Source organism: Brachyistius frenatus, unplaced genomic scaffold (assembly GCF_029030835.1).
Source record: "Brachyistius frenatus isolate BFR_SWC_R1_liver_20210118 unplaced genomic scaffold, ASM2903083v1 Contig_31, whole genome shotgun sequence".
NCBI classification, from domain to species: domain Eukaryota; kingdom Metazoa; phylum Chordata; class Actinopteri; family Embiotocidae; genus Brachyistius; species Brachyistius frenatus.
Window position 1 is genome coordinate 393,657 of NW_027210630.1, and position 16,497 is coordinate 410,153.

General features: G+C 42.0%; 2 protein-coding genes across 3 annotated transcripts; one reads left to right on the plus strand and one right to left on the minus strand.

Moving 5' to 3' along the window:
* Positions 1 to 3,378: 3,378 nt before the first annotated feature.
* Positions 3,379 to 7,806, plus strand: hpdb (4-hydroxyphenylpyruvate dioxygenase b). Of its 2 annotated transcripts, XM_069699649.1 has the most exons (14): positions 3,379 to 3,440; positions 3,658 to 3,684; positions 3,910 to 3,972; positions 4,279 to 4,383; positions 4,711 to 4,753; positions 5,145 to 5,227; positions 5,369 to 5,458; positions 5,604 to 5,707; positions 5,821 to 5,898; positions 6,473 to 6,635; positions 6,739 to 6,810; positions 6,897 to 7,019; positions 7,303 to 7,419; positions 7,558 to 7,806. In XM_069699649.1, exons 1-14 carry the CDS (start codon positions 3,438 to 3,440, stop codon positions 7,666 to 7,668), a joined length of 1,182 nt encoding a protein of 393 aa, XP_069555750.1. In that variant the 5' UTR covers positions 3,379 to 3,437; the 3' UTR covers positions 7,669 to 7,806. The 2 variants fall into 2 exon arrangements, with proteins under 2 accessions (XP_069555750.1, XP_069555749.1); XM_069699648.1 differs by lacking the exon at positions 3,379 to 3,440 and having other exon boundaries at positions 3,631 to 3,684.
* A 183-nt stretch (positions 7,807 to 7,989) lies between these two features.
* Positions 7,990 to 15,857, minus strand: LOC138621507 (histone-lysine N-methyltransferase SETD1B-A-like). The gene is made up of 16 exons (XM_069699638.1): positions 15,720 to 15,857; positions 15,485 to 15,589; positions 15,119 to 15,389; positions 14,942 to 15,035; positions 13,774 to 14,827; positions 12,958 to 13,677; positions 12,746 to 12,862; positions 12,590 to 12,647; positions 12,393 to 12,479; positions 11,498 to 11,899; positions 10,271 to 11,263; positions 9,725 to 9,891; positions 9,531 to 9,650; positions 9,144 to 9,263; positions 8,788 to 8,925; positions 7,990 to 8,674 (listed from the first exon to the last, which is right to left on the minus strand). Exons 1-16 carry the CDS (start codon positions 15,855 to 15,857, stop codon positions 8,501 to 8,503), a joined length of 4,758 nt encoding a protein of 1,585 aa, XP_069555739.1. The 3' UTR covers positions 7,990 to 8,500.
* Between the last annotated feature and the right edge of the window lie 640 nt (positions 15,858 to 16,497).

Sequence of the window (16,497 nt, forward strand, 5' to 3'; positions counted from 1 at the left end):
CACTGTTTTAGCTTTTGCCTGGTTCGGCTTCTTGCGCTGCTGCAGTGGGGGGCGCGCTGGGGGGAGTGCTTTGCAGCTGCTCTTGTAAGGCTTGCTTCCTGGTAAGGAGAGCGCTGGATCTTTCAGGACAAAGTGACGGGTTTCTCCCTTCGAGGAGCTCAGAGTTTCTGATTTGGCTCGTGGGCCGATGTTGACAGGAGCACAGGTGTTGGGGATGATGGTGGTCATGGTCCGGGTCAGGACCCTTCCTCTTCTGGACACCAGAGAAGCAGCCAGTGAAGGCCTCTGCTTCGTGTCTGGAGCTTTGCCCTGCTGTTGCTCTTTGGGATGTGTCTGCTGCAGGTTGTGGGAACGCCAGCTCTGCATCTTACACTCCAAGTCAGTCAGAGCCTGGTCAGTGTAGGCCTGCATTTCTTTACGCACCTGAGAAATCTGATCTCGAAACTCTTCCCTTAAGGCCTTTTTACTAGCATCAAGCTTTTCCTCAAAAATTGCACACAACTCCTCCTCTTTCAGATTCATCCCATCTTTGCTCTCATCTGTCAACTCTTTTGCTTGTTTTTCCTCTTCACCGTTGGCATCCTTGCCTCCAGGCTCACTGCTACCCAGCACAACCTTTGTTTCTCTGTCTTTGAGTTTTTGCACCAGCTCCAGTATGCTGCTCTTTGGGGCTTTCACACCTACTTGTGATCTGATCTGATTACGTACCTGTTGGAAAACAGTCTGCATCTTTGTTTGTACCTCTTTTTCTGCTGCGACGATTTCCTCCAAAAATGTATCCTCCATACTGACAGAAGAAACTGGTTCTTCGGCTGTGGCAGCATCATCCTGTTGTTGCACCTGCTGCTCACCGTTCACCAGTATTTCTGGACTTGTTTCGGAGAATGATTCACTCATTTTTATTTTCCGTCTTGACACCTGTTTAGCTCCCTCGAACTGAGCTACTACAATTATGTGAGGTGCGCTGGCGTGGGAAGGACCTAATTGGCTGAGGTGTTTGTCCTTAGAGAAGCTGGATACCAGGGGATTTAGGACTACAGTCTAGGGTAGTGCAGCATTATATTGTGAGGCAACATTTAAAAACATAGTGGTAAACAACAATGCAAATTTAGCCTTTTAGAGCATCAAATCTATTGACTTCCAGGGATTTTGAAGTAAATGAATATCACTTGGATGTTGACTAAAGCAATCCTTTAAATAAGGACAGAATTGTCTCTGCTCCACTACAGCAGTTCATCTCTCCTCAACAGCACTAAAACTACATCTCCCATACAGCACTACAACATAATCTCAAAGCTGTAGTGATGCAAAGCAGTTGTAATTATTCAATCTGGCATGTTATGTTCCTCTGTCTGCATGTGTGAAGCTGCATCCCATGACAACAGCGAGCCTCCAGCTAACGGCGTGAAAAACAAAGATCTTCAGGGACCGTTGCTGCGGGAGCTCAGAGGGCTTGAAATTCTCATCAGTGATTAGTGAGCTGTTCCTGGAATGTGGAGCTGGAACACACAACTAACAGACTAAATATGTATCAAGAAGAGCTTTCATAAAGGTAGTGATATACAACGTACCCTGAGCTTCGAGCTAATGAGGGCAATTAAAAAAATGATAATAGTAAATGTCCAACTCCAAATATGGACTTTATGCAATGGGAAATTTAGCTCAGTCGTAATTTGTTGGGAAAGAGTAGAACATCAGATGTACACAGTAAGTAATGTAAACAACACAAAGTTATGTTTATGATACAACAACAATTCCTTCAGAGATTAAAGACCTCTCAATGGCAAGATGTATTACCCCGATATGTATTGTTATTGTTTATTATTAATATTTTAGATACATGTATGTGTGTCCTACCTAAAAGTACAACTAAACCACCACACAACAAGGACAAAATACAACATATAAACCGACACATTAATCTATCACAACAAGTATAAAATCTGTGAAATTGTAATGTGAATGGGGGAACTTGGTCTGGCAAACACTGGTGATCTGCTGTGTGTATATTGGTATCTATGCATACATTTACTGCAGCTTTCACTCAAATAACTTGAAGGTTGTTCTGATATCTTTCTTGGACAATAAAGTTAACGTTTAGTGCCGAAATAACACTGATTCACATAGATTTGATCTCATGTAAAAAAAAAAAAAAAACCTGTTCTTTTGTATGCTTTCACGCTGAACCCAAATATGTTTTCAGAATACTTTTTCAGAATTACCTGTAGTTTATTTATTCCAATACACTCGTGTAAGCATAGAACAGCCTCATCAAGGAACCTGGAGCCCCTTTGTTTTGGTGGACTCTTGCTGGACATTTAGTGAAAAGAATAATGTTTCTGGGCCCAAATATAGGTAAAAATTAAACACGTCTATGTTTTAAAAGTAGGTTTGTACATATTTTAAGTGTATTTATGAATACGTAATATACACTCTGCCACTTAAAAACCAGGCCTGATCTAAACATTTTCAAAACAGATTTGAATTCTGTATCATAAAGTCCACCTATATTATTTAATGGAACAAAAACAATAGTTACATTTTTGTTGCTCAGTGTAATAAATGAATTTACCTAGCATATCAAGTGCTTTGGGGTCACAGGCTTGTCAGTTTGCTTGCATGCACTGCATGAATTAGGGGCAATTGTAAGTTTCTGTCATACTTGCACTGACTTTGTAACTCTTTCTCCAGCGAGGAATTGTCTGTTGTGTGATCGAATCCTTTGGATTTGTTGCAGGACTCTGGTGTTAAAAGGAAATCTGTTGTCGTTGGTGCTTTTGAGAGCAATTTAATGTGCTCAGTCTACCACTTCAACCACCACTAAATGAAGCTCAATTAGATTTTGGTTGATGATAGAATAGCTTCACTTGCATTGGAAAACCATATGTGGAGGAGGACTGATGGGAAAGGGGGCATACAGGGGTTCAAGCCAATGAGAGTCCTGCATGAGTGAGCCTCCTCTTGCCACTAAACACTAACATATGGGCAGCTGTAATTCTAAACCTGTGGACAAATTGTTGTTTTTCTGTACTCTTTTGCAGGATTCATTTAAAAACAAAAACGTATTATCTATAATGCATTAAGAAGACACAAAAGAGCTCATAGCAGCTTAGATTTTTTTATTTATTTTTTTATTTGCAACACAAAATTTACATTTTTCCTGATGCAATGATAAATTTACTGTGAGTATCACAGTGAGCAGCAACAAACTGTCAGTGACTGAAGTGATGAAGAGGTTTAATCAGACTTGTGAGGTGCATTTTCCAGAGTAATTATTGTATAACAGCAGAAGTGCATCAAGTATCAATGCTCTCTCCTCCTACAATGCCTCCTCCTCATTGGTGGGAGTGGATTTAGAAACTTCCTGCTCAGCTTTTAAATTCAGGCGTTCACTGAAGATTTTATTCTGACAGCCAGGTCAGGTCATCAGGAGCAAGATGGTGAGTTACTGTTAACTAATGAATAGTTTTTTTTTTTTTTTTTTTTTATACCTGTTTAATACTGTTTTATACCTGTTTTATACCTGTTTTATACCTGGTTTTTTTTATACCTTAGACTCCATGTTTGCACAGATATTATATTTATCAATGTCATCCAGGATAGCTGCTCTTTTTCTTTGTAAAGTTAAGACTTATGATGTTCTTTTTTCGATTACAGACAACATACACAGACAAAGGAGAAAAGGTAAATATTATCATATATCATGTGTTGCACTGAGCACAGGTTACTAAGTAATGTTACAGTAATCAATTAGACCTCTGCATGACTAAAACCATGGTTTTAATGTTAATACTGCAGGAGTTGAATACCAAATATTTTGTATTTCAGCACCATTGATTGTGTGCATTTTAAGCATACATACAAATCTTTCCTCAATGACTCATTTTTCTTTTTTCTTTTTATCGTCAGCATGAGCAGGGCAGATTCCTCTGCTTCGATCACTTAACATTCTGGGTCGGAAATGCAAAGCAGGTAAGTTAACTCGTAACTTCTCGCTGTCTCACTTTTGTTTTTGGTCACAAAGTGTTTTCCTTACAGCCGGGGAAGCCTATACACTCAGGGTTTCTATTGGTTCTCCAGAGGGGTGGAGGGGACACAGCATGTTAAACACCAGACCACATACTTATTCTTCCATCTCCATTAAGGACAGCTTATAACTGCATGTAAAGTCATTACCAGGAGATGGCAGTAACAGACAGTTTAAAGCCATCCGAGGTCAGTTGACTGTAGAGACTTCTCCATGATTCTCTGTTGAGTAAAAATGTTTGTCTTCAACAGGCTGCATCATATTACTGCAACAAGCTGGGGTTTGAGCCTTTGGCTTACCAGGGTTTGGAGACAGGCAGTCGTGAAGTTGTGTCCCATGCAGTCAAACAAGGCAAGGTAAAGAACCTGCAGCCTGGAGCCTGGAAGTACAGCACACCTCATGCTAGCAATAATGCCAAATTGAATTTTAGTGTAACAAAACAAAAATGACAAACACTGTTCTGTGCAGGTTGAACCAGTGTTTTAGTGAGTAACCCCTATTGACATGTATTACTACACAACTGTTCTCATACTATACAGACATCTTCAGTGATATTAATTGTTACACCGGCTTTCAATAAACAATGAAATCAAATCTTTGTTCAAAGAAATTCAAGTGTAAGTTAACGACGAACAGATGTAGTTGTTTTCATCGTGTTAATGTTTTCACTTTGTCTTTCACAGATCGTTTATGTGTTCTCATCAGCCCTCAATCCTGGAAACAAAGGTACAGCACTGATCAGGAGTGGCTTTCAGTGTGTTTATAGCTCAAACAATGTATTTCGTTTAACCTTACTAGTCTGCAAATGACCTGCCTGTCTTGAGATGTACAGTGTCTAAGTGTCCAACAAAAACAAGTTTGCACTTTAATGTGCAAACTTGCCCTTTACAATCAATACGGACAAACGAGGAAGGAAAAAATGATTGAAAATATGTAATTCTGATGTGCTTTGGTCAAAACTCCAACTGCCACCAAGTCCTTTTAGCGTGCACAGTACATCATAGAAATATTAGTTAAAATAGTTAAACAATTACATTTCATATTAATTTATTATTTAAATGACCGACCGTGTTACTAAAGAAAATGTCTTTTCTCTATTTTTATCCCCCTCCTTCAGAGATGGGAGATCATTTGGTCAAGCATGGCGACGGAGTGAAGGATATTGCGTTTACAGTGGAGGACTGTGACTTCCTGGCTCAGGTAATGCTGCAGGTTTTATTGTACAGGTGCATTTTCATCCATTATATACCACACTGTTCACTTTTGAAGTTACATTTAATTGCTCATTATGAATTCTATTACATGAATAACTTTGCTTTCATACATTTTCACCCTTCACAGAAAGCCCGTGAGCAAGGAGCCGTCATTATAAAGGAGCCTCATACTGTGGAGGACAAGTATGGAAAAGTCAGGCTGGCTGTGCTTCAAACAGTATGTGAAATTGTGAACTCCTAATCCTGCAATTTTACCCAGAATTTTTAGTTGCTGTTTTTTTTGTTTTTTTTTTGCACAATTATCAAATAAATTAAAAGAGTCAGAAATTCCAGGATTGTGGATTTGCTTTTGTTTGTTGCAGTATGGTGACACCACACACACATTTGTGGAGAGGACAGGATATAAAGGATTGTTTCTCCCTGGTTTCCATCCCCCTCTGTTCAAGGACCATTTACTAGACAAACTGTGAGTAAACATTGGTTCTTCTGATGTCGGTGTACTCGTAGGACAATAACATGCATGTTTGTGTCTGATTAACACATATGTTTGTGCGGTTTTGCCTCCATCCTTCCACGCAGACCGAGCGGAAAACTGAACTTCATTGATCACGTTGTGGGAAACCAACCAGACGATGAGATGGTTCCAGTGGTGGAATGGTAATAACTACTTCTTGTATAGAGTTTATAAACCAGCTGCTTTGCACACCTGACAAAAACAACGTTGTTGTTTGTGCCTCCGTGTCGGGAAGATGATCTTCAAAAGTCAGAGGGTGGATGAGAGGAGGAGTTAAAGGGTGTGTGATTCTTATGTAACGTTTTTGGCATGAGTCAGGCATCAGCATGACTTTACATTTTCTTAAGAGGGTCTGCAACGGTTCTCCACATCTGGATCTTGTTTTTAGCCCATCACGAAGGCATGAAGAGGTTAGGCAGTTCTCTGAACGAGCGAGCTCATTGGTTAATCCCTGAAAGGCGGGGTGGGAGGGTGGGGAGGGGGTGATTTTTAGATGTAAGGAACCGCACAGGGCTAGCACATAAAAAGTCAGTCATTTGTGTTCTTCAGTTCTGGAAATTAAAAAATTTGGATTATATATTCCAGACAACAGTGACAAACAGATGTTAACACATAGTATATTGACACTGCAAGAGGTTTTCAGGAATGTTTGAGCCTGAAGATGAAGGCTGAATTCACTTGGCTGTAGCTCTTAAGCTCTGGTTTATGATCAAACAGGTATCGGAGGAACCTTCTCTTCCACCGCTTCTGGTCGGTGGATGACAAGCAGCTTCAGACAGAGTTCAGTGCCCTGCGCTCCATTGTAGTGGCAAACTACGAGGAGACTGTGAAGATGCCCATCAATGAGCCTGCCATGGGGAATAGAAAGTCTCAGATCCAGGCATGTTCTTTACAGTCTGCTCAATCAAATACATGTAAACAGATGAAATACAGAGATGGTATGCAAAAAAGAAAAAAAACACATTTGTGTTGTTGACTTACAGGAGTACGTGGAGTACTACGGAGGTCCTGGAGTGCAGCACATCGCCATGAACACATCAGATATCATTACTGCAGTAAGACAACAAAAACAGTGTTAAGTTTTGTGAGAGTTTGAAATATAAATCCAACCAAAAGGTTCTGATGAGTCTCCTGTGTGCAGATCCGTAACCTGAAGGAGCGTGGGATGGAGTTTATGTCTGTGCCGGACACCTACTACGAGCAGCTGAGGGAGAACTTGAAACAGTCAAAGGTCAAAGTGTCAGAGGACCTGGACGTCCTGCAGGTCAGAACTACAGCTGTATTTTAACAAAACAGGAGGACGGATGTTGCATGATCCTGATGTATTACAAAGCAATAATAATCTTAAAGTCCATAGCAACCATTTCTTGTAGCCCAAATGCAGCCGCCTCCTTAGAAAGAGCTTAAGTCACAGTGAACACAGTTAAGAGCAAAATAAGCAAATACTATCGACTGTAATATACAAAATACTGAGTCAGCTGTCCATTTTTATTGAGAGGTTTCTTTAAAATTGACAAATGTTATCTCATGACCTTACTCGTATCCAGGAACTAAAGATCTTGGTGGACTACGACGACAACGGATATTTACTTCAAATCTTCACCAAGCCAGTTCAGGATCGTCCCACTGTGTTCCTGGAAGTCATTCAGAGACACAATCACCAGGTGAGGCCAACACTGGACGGACAAACACTGAAAACACACCACTCAGTATATTCAATGTGTTGATAGAATCATATGTTCCAGATTGATGCTTCCATTTGCTCCCCGTTCAGCAACTTAAATTCACATTTTTACCCACAGGGCTTTGGTGCCGGGAACTTCAAGTCTCTTTTTGAAGCTATTGAAAAGGACCAGCATGCTCGAGGAAATCTGACTGTCCTGACACCCAATGGGATTTCAAAGAACATGTGAATCTACTATTTTATTCACTTCACAGCTCTGAAAACTCTCTTAACCATCAGTTTACTATGAAAAGTAGTGTCCTGTTTATTTCCTATTATACTGAGAATGTATTACATCAGGGCTCTGATATTGTGAGATACACAGTAAAAATATATAAAGCATGTGTATCCATGTTGGTCTTTATTTCTCTCCTGGTGTTCATGTAAAATCTTCTCGTGAGTTTGTATCTGTTATCAAGAATACTGTACATCATAACTTGAAATTCACAATGCAGTTCTTTTTTTTTTTTTATTAAACATTAACAGGAAAACCTTTTTTATTGATACAAGCTTGACTCAAGCAAAACACCATTTAAGCTCTCATGAATGAAAACATTTTACTTTAAACATCTGTTATCATTTGGACAAACAGGTCGAGAGACATTTCATTGTACCTGAGACCTTAAACATGAAGTCTGGGATGCCCATTTTTCCATCCTGCTGAAAGAGACACTACTTGTGTGAATTGCTTGTTGGTTGTTAACAGTGATGTATTAGCAGATGTAGTATTTTCTCGAGAGAACAGGTTTTCTAGGTGGTACATTATCATTTCATACCAGACCTCGATGATAAATCCAGATGCTTGGTTCCATTTCTGACTTAAGTGCTGTTTACGACAGTTCATTATTCACTGAGCAGCTCCACCACCTCATGTGTCCAATGCTTTCATGAGCTTTGGCCTCCAGACAGTTACTGAAGTTTTAATGGAGTTATTTGTGACACATCTGCAGTGTCTGTGTTCGGATCATGAAGTACCTCAGGCCGCTTTGGCTCTTGACATAATCAGGCCACTTAATTAGAGATTAGTTCAAGGAGCCTCGGCAGCTATCGGCCCCACACAGACAAGGAATCTTTGTATCCTCAATGGGAAACTTGTAGTCGTATGTAATCTCTTCATTGACGCTTATTGGCTGCCGGGAGTATATCACTATCTTCTTCTGAGACTCCACGGTGATGATCTTAGCGTAGCAGTTTGGCTGTGAGACAGAACAAATGCAAACTTTTTAATAAGAACGTGCTGGTATTTATCATTAAAGATCTTATGAAACAAATCTGGTCTCTGACCACAGCACTACCAGTTCTTACTCACATTACAGCTGTGGTTGATAAATCTGGCCAAGTTCCCACATTTAGTGGCATCGATGATGTAGTCCTGATCGATCCGAAACAAATAGCTGCTTCCGATGCCCTCGTCCTCGTATCTCTGCTCCCTCATGTCAGCGATGACCTGAGGAGAAATAAAACAGTAATGCTTATTCATGAGTGTTGTTTATTACCTCACTGACACTCCTGGAAAGTACCCAGAACAACCAGAGGGCCCCGATGGACCAATTGAGAGAAACAAACAGGGGAAAAGTGGTTTGTTTAAAGAAAACATTTGTTGGGGGATGAGCTGGCTTTATGAACTTGTATTTGGTCCTTGTCTTCAGTCTGCGTGTGTTTTACCTGTCTGATGATTTGGCCCACGTACTCGATCACCATCTCATCTGCTGCTATAGGCTCCATGGCGAACAGGCCCCACTCATGGATGTGACTGCGGGTAAAACGAATCCTCTTCTTTCGAAACTGATACGAGAACATAACAAGAGTTTCAGGACTAAATGAAACATATTGCATTTGTTAACACAGGTTTCAAAAGCTCTAAATACAGCAAAGACAGTGGAATCGCTCAAAGTGTTTTGAGCAAACATGGTGTATAAAAAAATAAACATAATAACAAACATGAGGTATGAATTCACATCAAATGAATTGAATTTAAGAGTTTTTAAAATCTTCTCTGAAGTTGAAGGCAGGGTTTTAACAGTGTTTTCTCTTTACTAATAGCTTGCTTACCTTCAGCTGGTTAAACTTGACCAGGTCACAGCTGAAGGAGGACAGCAGGCGGCGCTGTTCGGACCTGAAGTCAGATCCGGCCCGCAGTGAGCTGGGTTGCTGGGCTGGGATGCACATTCCCTGCTGAAACACATGTTGACACTGAGTGGAATAAAGTGAACACTGAAATCAGCACAATGTCTCCTCTTCAGTACCTGAGCACTGGTAGATGGAAGCTCGTTGGACAGCTTAGTGTTGTTGAGGTATTTCATTTTGTCCTTCCTGCTGATTTTGTAGAAACCTTCGCTGCGTGCGGAGCCCGTTCGGTGGTTCGGCTGCCAGGATTTATGTTCCTCACTCTTCTCTGGGACGACTTTAGTTGGTAAGCAGCAGTCAAGGATGTGAAGCTCAGAATATTTGACGCACGGCGCTGTGTATCGATCACGTTTACCTCAATTGATTACTCCTGTAAACTGATTTCAAAGGATACACAACAGTACCGAGATACACTTGATATAAAAAAAAGACAACATTATTTAAGAACTTTCCACAATTTCAATAATTCCTTAGGGATTAAAAAAAATTGAAAACAAAATAAATATTTTAGAATAAATCTCAGTAATGTGTGCACGATGTAGCATTATAAGCTAATCACACCCATTCCTACATAATCAGTCACTTACCGGAGTTCACGCACTGTAAACTCACTTTGATCTGATTTAATTTCAACATTAAACTAAAAATAAAGTTAAAAAGGATATGAGGGTGAGGGATCCACAGGGTGTCACTGAGCCACCCAAAGCCATTGTTCTGCTCGTGCAGCCTTTCATATGTGCACTGCAAAAGCTTTGCATCTTCTTCATCCAGGCCCTCCCTCCAAACTCTGTGAAGGATTCTCCTCTCCTCATATGGGGAACGCCACCTGTTAGAGGTGATTCTCTTAAGTGATCGATGCCGATGACGGGCTCTCCTCCTCCTCTTCAGCATCCTCCTCTGCCTTTGCCTCAGCGAAGATTTCTCCTCGTCCAAAAGGCCAGGCATATTCTCCAGACCCTGGAAGGGCTTCGTTCTCACCCCTGAACTGATCCGTGCACCGCTTCTTTCAGCAGGGTCGGAGGAAGATTCAGAGAGTCTGCATGGAGAGGACTCTGTGATGAGATGACCTCTGAGAGGGTCGTCACATAACAGAGGCAATGAGTTGGTCACCATTTGTGTGTTCCTCTTGTGGACCAGGGCTATTCGGGGTACAATAATGTCCCTTCCGGGAGTCTTTGGGGCTGTGACATAAGGATTGCTGGACAGGCGGAGAGCAGGTGGTGAGCTGCTAAGAGGCGGACACACTGTGCTACTTTCTGACATTTCTCTACCAGGTGTTGCCGGAGCTCTTCTGTAGCTGCAATGAGTCCATACACTTCTTTCCTCTCTACCAGGAGTTTTAGGCATCTCCTGGTATACTGGGTATGAGGCAGCCAGGATATCAGCGGGTCCTAAAACGTGCTCACTGCTTGCTGGTGAAAGGGAGAGGACTTCATCCGGGTCCTCACTTTCCAGTTCAACCACTATCCCTTTGCCTGGCGTTTGTGGTCGTTCCACCTCCTCCACAGCTGGAGATGCTGGTTTGCTTTTCATCTGAATGTCAGGGTCGCTGTCCAACAAGCAGCCGGTCGGAGTGAGAGGCTGCAGGTTCTCAAGGTTCTCTGGAGACGCCGCGGTCCATTCGGGGCTCTGCGTCTCCTCGTCGAGGCCTGGCTCCACTGCAACACAGATTAACAAGACATTATTCATATTTACATCATTTGCAACAAAGTTTGTGACATCATTTAAATAGTGTTTAGCCCATTGAAAAAATTGCAAGAGTAATCTGTGGTATGCTGAAAATCCAGCTGTCAAACAATAAATCATAGAAAATCATTTGAAACATTATTTGAACCGTCCTAGTGGAGCAAAGTAATTCAACACTGTGGTATACAACATGCCGGACATATAACCTGGAAGTCCTATAAGTGACGGGGGCTGCATGTCCTCGGGTTCACTGGTTTGAAGCTCCATCATGGCATCCAAGTCGAAGGTGTGTTGACAGGATGTATACTGGTCCTCCTCAGTTTCCTCCCTGTGAAACACATCTGACCAGTCCTGCAGGCGCAGATCCAGCTGAGCACCAGGAGTTAGCGGGGCTGAGGGGGTGGGAGGGGGCTCAAGCTCCACTGAGTCTTCATCTGACGATATCACTATGCACTCTTCACTCCTGCTGTCACCATCGTCCTCCTCCATGTCTTCATCTTCAGTACTGAGGTCAGAGGACGAGTCCTCAAAGGAGGAGAACGAATCAGACGAGTCAAAGTCTGATAAGTACTCGCTTTCCTCTGACGAGCTGCTCTCTGAAAAAGTCTCTATAATTAGAAAAGAAACAAGACTTTTTATTCGTAGGTATGTAAATACTTATTGGTGTTCAGGGTTACAATAGAACGACCTTTCAACATACCGCTATCTAAGCATTGCACTCCATCAGCAGTTTCAAAGACGACAGCATCTTCATCTTCCATCTGTTCTTCTGCCAACTTGTTTTCTTCCTCTGGATGATTACTGTCATCACTACGATGATCATCTCTGTCAGACTAATTAGAGCATCAGTTATATTAAGCAGCCTCACGGCATTCAAAATTGACAGTTCATCATTTTAATATTAAAAACGGAAAACCAAAGTAGGGACAACACACTGAAATCCTGGCTTACGGGCATTTATTTCAACAAAATCGCCATTTACCAGGATTTCATGATCGTCATCGACTGGCACGTTGGCCTCCACTTTGTTTGCTATCGTTTCTTCATCTTGAAGTGTATTATCTTCTTTCCCTTTTTCATCATCATCATCATCATCATCACTGTCAAGCTGCAGTGGTCTTGCATGTCTGCGTTTGGCTCTCTCAGATTCAGATCTCACGATATCATCCACCTGTTTCACATCTAAAGCTACATGGGAAGACAGCACCAGAGCTGACCAAGCTACAGTCTAGAATAGGCAGTTATATAATAGTTAATAATACAGTAAATTAGGATGAAATTTTATTAAAAGCACTGACCTGAACTTTCATGAGCAGAGCACGACTCTTCTGTCTCTTCTGATCTTTTCCTTTTTACCTGCATAACAATAAGTTATATTACATAACATTTAATTTGGCGTCACTCAGCGGTTAAATGCTGGTGTGTTTCAGGTAAGAGTCAGCAGAATAGTTCACCTTGAAGGATGGCAGTGGAGGTCGTTTGCTCTGCCCACTGATGTGACTGAGGGGATTAATGACTTTGTTCTTCTCCTCCACACCTGCCGCTCCACTTTTCAAAGTTGAAACTTGTATCTTGAATGAATAAAACAACATTACGTTAAACAACACATCATTCATGTCATTTCACTGAATACTTTATAAGATAGTAAAGGATGTAAAGAACTTACCTTTGTTTTCTTCTCCCGACAGTCCCACCACTCCTCAAATGCCTTGAAAGCGACACCTTCAATCATTCTGCGTAAAATATCCCTCTTAATGATCGACTTCAGCTCTTCCATGAGGACATCTAAGACTTTTTTTGCTGTGATCTTGTGAGCGTTTTCCTGCTCAGCCTGGTAGTTCGGCGGTGGCACAAAGGGGTTAAACCTGGGAAAAGGTGGAACAGGCCAGGGTGGTCGAGGGAATGATAAAGGTGCACTGCCATGCCTTGGAGGATTCCCCTTATCCAACGGGCCAGCAGGCTGCATGGGTAAAGGGTACATGTGTACCGGAGGTGGAAGAGAAGGCGGCACCAACAAAGGTGGAGGGGGTCCCAGAAAATTTGGTGGGGGAGGAATAGAAGGAGGAGGTGGGATGGGGATGCCAGTGTGATGACCCAGAGGTGGGATCCAGCCTGGAGGTGGGATGAGGATAGCTCCATTCGGCAGGCGAGGTGGGACAGGTGGAATAGATGGGGGAAAGGGAGGAATGGGAAAAGTGAAAGGTGGTGGATGAGAGCATCCAGCTGTAGTGGTGGAAGAAGCTTTGGGGGTCAGATGTGGAGTGGTGCTACTGAAAGAAGAAACAGACAGAGAATGAGGGAGAGAGGAGATGTCGTTTGTTGGTGTCAGAGCTCCAGACTCTGCGATATCTGAGTGCTCCTGATCCTCATTTGGTGCATGATGCTCCTGAGGGAGATAGAAAAAAGAATCTGAATGGCTGATTGACAGCACAACACACATTTTATTGTCATCATATTGTATGTAGAGACCTAGAAGGATTACCTTCAGGTATGATAACCACAGGAACCTTTCTGCATCTTTTTCACAGTTGACGTGAGCCCTCCTTTCAAAATATGTGAATTCAGATGAAACAGGAGACTGGGAGTTTCTAGTGAGAAACGAAACAGCTTGAGTAGTTTCATCCTCCAGCGATGCGGGACTGATATCCACCACATCATCGTAGAGGTGCTGGTGACTGGTTGTGAAGGACCCACAAGAAGTAGGAGTGGAAACAAGTGAGTCATCTGAGCATGGGGCGTTAACAGCTGAGCAAGGTGAAGCTGGGCTGTCCTGGGAGAGCGCATCGGCCTCCAAATCCTTTCTATCGAAGAATGAGGGGTCAGTGATCCGGCTGTTAGTCAGCAGACTTTCAATGCGGGAGTCCAAACTCTCCAACTCTGACTGGTGGTCATCAGGTGGACAGGCTGCTATTGTTTGCCGCTCAGCTGTGAAATTAATGCTCAGGATGCTGAAAGAGTTGCAGTTCAAAGGTAAAGTCTTAGAGTTAACTGCACCTTCGGACTCCTGAAAGGGGGAGGCAAGGTTAAAGGAAGGCTCTTCATGATTGTGAGGCGAGGATTGTGCCTTGTGACTCCACAGTGGGAGCTGCTGGCTGCTAGTTTGTTTTTGGGTCGAGAGGTAGTGCAGTGGCTGTTGTTGGCAGTGCTTCAAAATGACGTTGACATTTGAGACCTGTCCAGATCCCCTGTGATACCTTGCAGGTTTACGATGGCAGAGCTCTTGTCTTAAAGGTTTGTGAACACTAAAGGTAGAGGGCTCCCCCTGGAGGACCGGAGTCGCCTGAAGACTGGAGTAGCAGGAGTCCTGGGAGAGAGGAGTCGCAGTCAAGCAAGGAGTGCGGGGGGTTCCCTGAGAACGGGGTGTGAGCCTAAAGCTGCAGGGCGTATCCTGCCAAATACTGGAGTAGGCTGTGTCCAGAGAGAGGGGTGTAGCAATGCTGGTAGGGCTGGAGATACTCCCCTGTCGCTGCATGGCTGCAGTGCTCTGTAAGAGATGGATATTACAACAAAAAAGAAAACAATTGAGCAATATTGTTCTTAAAACAAACACAATAATTTACCAGCATTTATAAATATTATAGATAAAACTGCTTAATTCCTCAGACCATTTTAAGAAGCTTTAAAAGTTTACCGCAAAACTGTCGATCAACCTCTGAAGAGCTTGCTCACTGCTGCCCACTGGCAATGTCCACGGAGTGTACAGGCCACTTAGGAGGAGCTGGAGATATCGTGACCTATTTTCACCTGAGGAGTTGCGTATTACAATTAATTCACAAATTCATCAATATTAACATGTATACTTCTACACATAAATATTCTAGGGTTACCTTTTGGATCAATTTCCACATTAATTATATTTCCCATCACTGATGTCTGATGGAGATGCTGGACGGCGTCTTTTGAAGCCTTCACTGTGTCGAACACTACCTTTGCGACCCCTAGATGCTTCTTGTTCTTGGGATTGTAAAATATTTCCACTTCTTCAACGTCTCCATATTTATTGCACATGTCAGTCAGGAACGTTTCCCTCACATTGTCATTCAACCTGGAAAACGTCACTTCTTTTGGAGGGACAGGACCAACATACCATTCATCAACCTGGAAGGACACGCGTAAACAATCATTATTATTCATTTTTAACATCATAATTATCATTGGTAATATTATGAGTGTTTTTTTTTTTTAAGGATTACCTTAAATTTAGGAACTAAAAGCTCAGTGTTGTTCCACTTGCTCCACAGGCGGCAGATGCGGGGATCTCTGACTGTGTCCACAGGAAACAGACCTAAGTACTCAACCTGGTAAGAAATAAATTAAAAAAAAAAATAAAAAAAAAAACTCGTTATAATGGAAAATATACAGCATGTGGCGTTTGAGCGCCATTTTATAGCGGGAAAATATGTTTAAACTGATATTTAAAAGTCTTACAGGTATGTTAAAATGTACTCCATCATAACGGCACACTTTGCAGAGTCCTTCTGTCAATGCAGGGTCAATAACCAACTTGCAACTTCTCCAGTGCTGAGGCGGTGTTTCTCTCTCAGTAGTTTGTTTTTCGCTTTCCATCACATTCGTCAAAACCTGGAAAAACACAACAAAGATAACCGCCATATGCTGTAATTTTGTACCCCGCTGAATACAGCTGTTAGCTAGCAGACGTTAGTCCTTCACTCTCGGTAAACACGCCCCAACAGGTGATGGAGCGCATCACCTGTAATGTTCATCTAAAAAAAAGATTACAGGTTATATAAAATAAAGCATAGACAACACACTCAAAGTTAAGTCTATCCAAGTATAGTTATCTCGCCTACCTGTACCGAAGTTTTATCCTTAGAAGGATCAACATTGTGGAAAGACGATTGTGATTTTCGGTGGTGTTGTTTTTTTTTTTTTTTTTTTTTTTTTTTTTTTTTTTTACAGTTCGTCGTCCAGGTTGGATGATGTATCCATCCGCCAGGAAGCAGAGACGGAATATAGAGCCTCCGCCGAGGCGGAAGAACACCAAAGATTGGAAGAAAGTGGGTGGTCAGGTGACAGGTGAGCAATTTCCACGCATTTTCAGGAGCTTCTATACATAGTAGTTAGTATATAGTTGGTAAGGAAGTAAATAAAGATGCAAGTTGTTAAAAAAATAAATAAATCTATTATTAGCCTAGATTATGACTTTGTTTATACAGCACTTTTCAAAACAAAGCTACAAAGTGCT

Bases quoted from the DNA above. Each gene is read 5' to 3' on its own strand.
- hpdb (XM_069699648.1), top strand. From the start codon at position 3,634: ATGATGTTCTTTTTTCGATTACAGACAACATACACAGACAAAGGAGAA. The intron at 5,899-6,472 runs GTAATAACTACT...ATGATCAAACAG, and splicing joins ATGGTTCCAGTGGTGGAATG to GTATCGGAGGAACCTTCTCT. The intron at 7,420-7,557 runs GTGAGGCCAACA...TTTTACCCACAG, and splicing joins TTCAGAGACACAATCACCAG to GGCTTTGGTGCCGGGAACTT.
- LOC138621507 (XM_069699638.1), bottom strand. From the start codon at position 15,857: ATGGAAAGCGAAAAACAAACTACTGAGAGAGAAACACCGCCTCAGCAC. The intron at 14,828-14,941 runs GTTGATCGACAG...GTTTGTTTTAAG, and splicing joins AGTGAGCAAGCTCTTCAGAG to AACAATATTGCTCAATTGTT. The intron at 9,264-9,530 runs GTAAGCAAGCTA...TTCTCGTATCAG, and splicing joins TCAAGTTTAACCAGCTGAAG to TTTCGAAAGAAGAGGATTCG.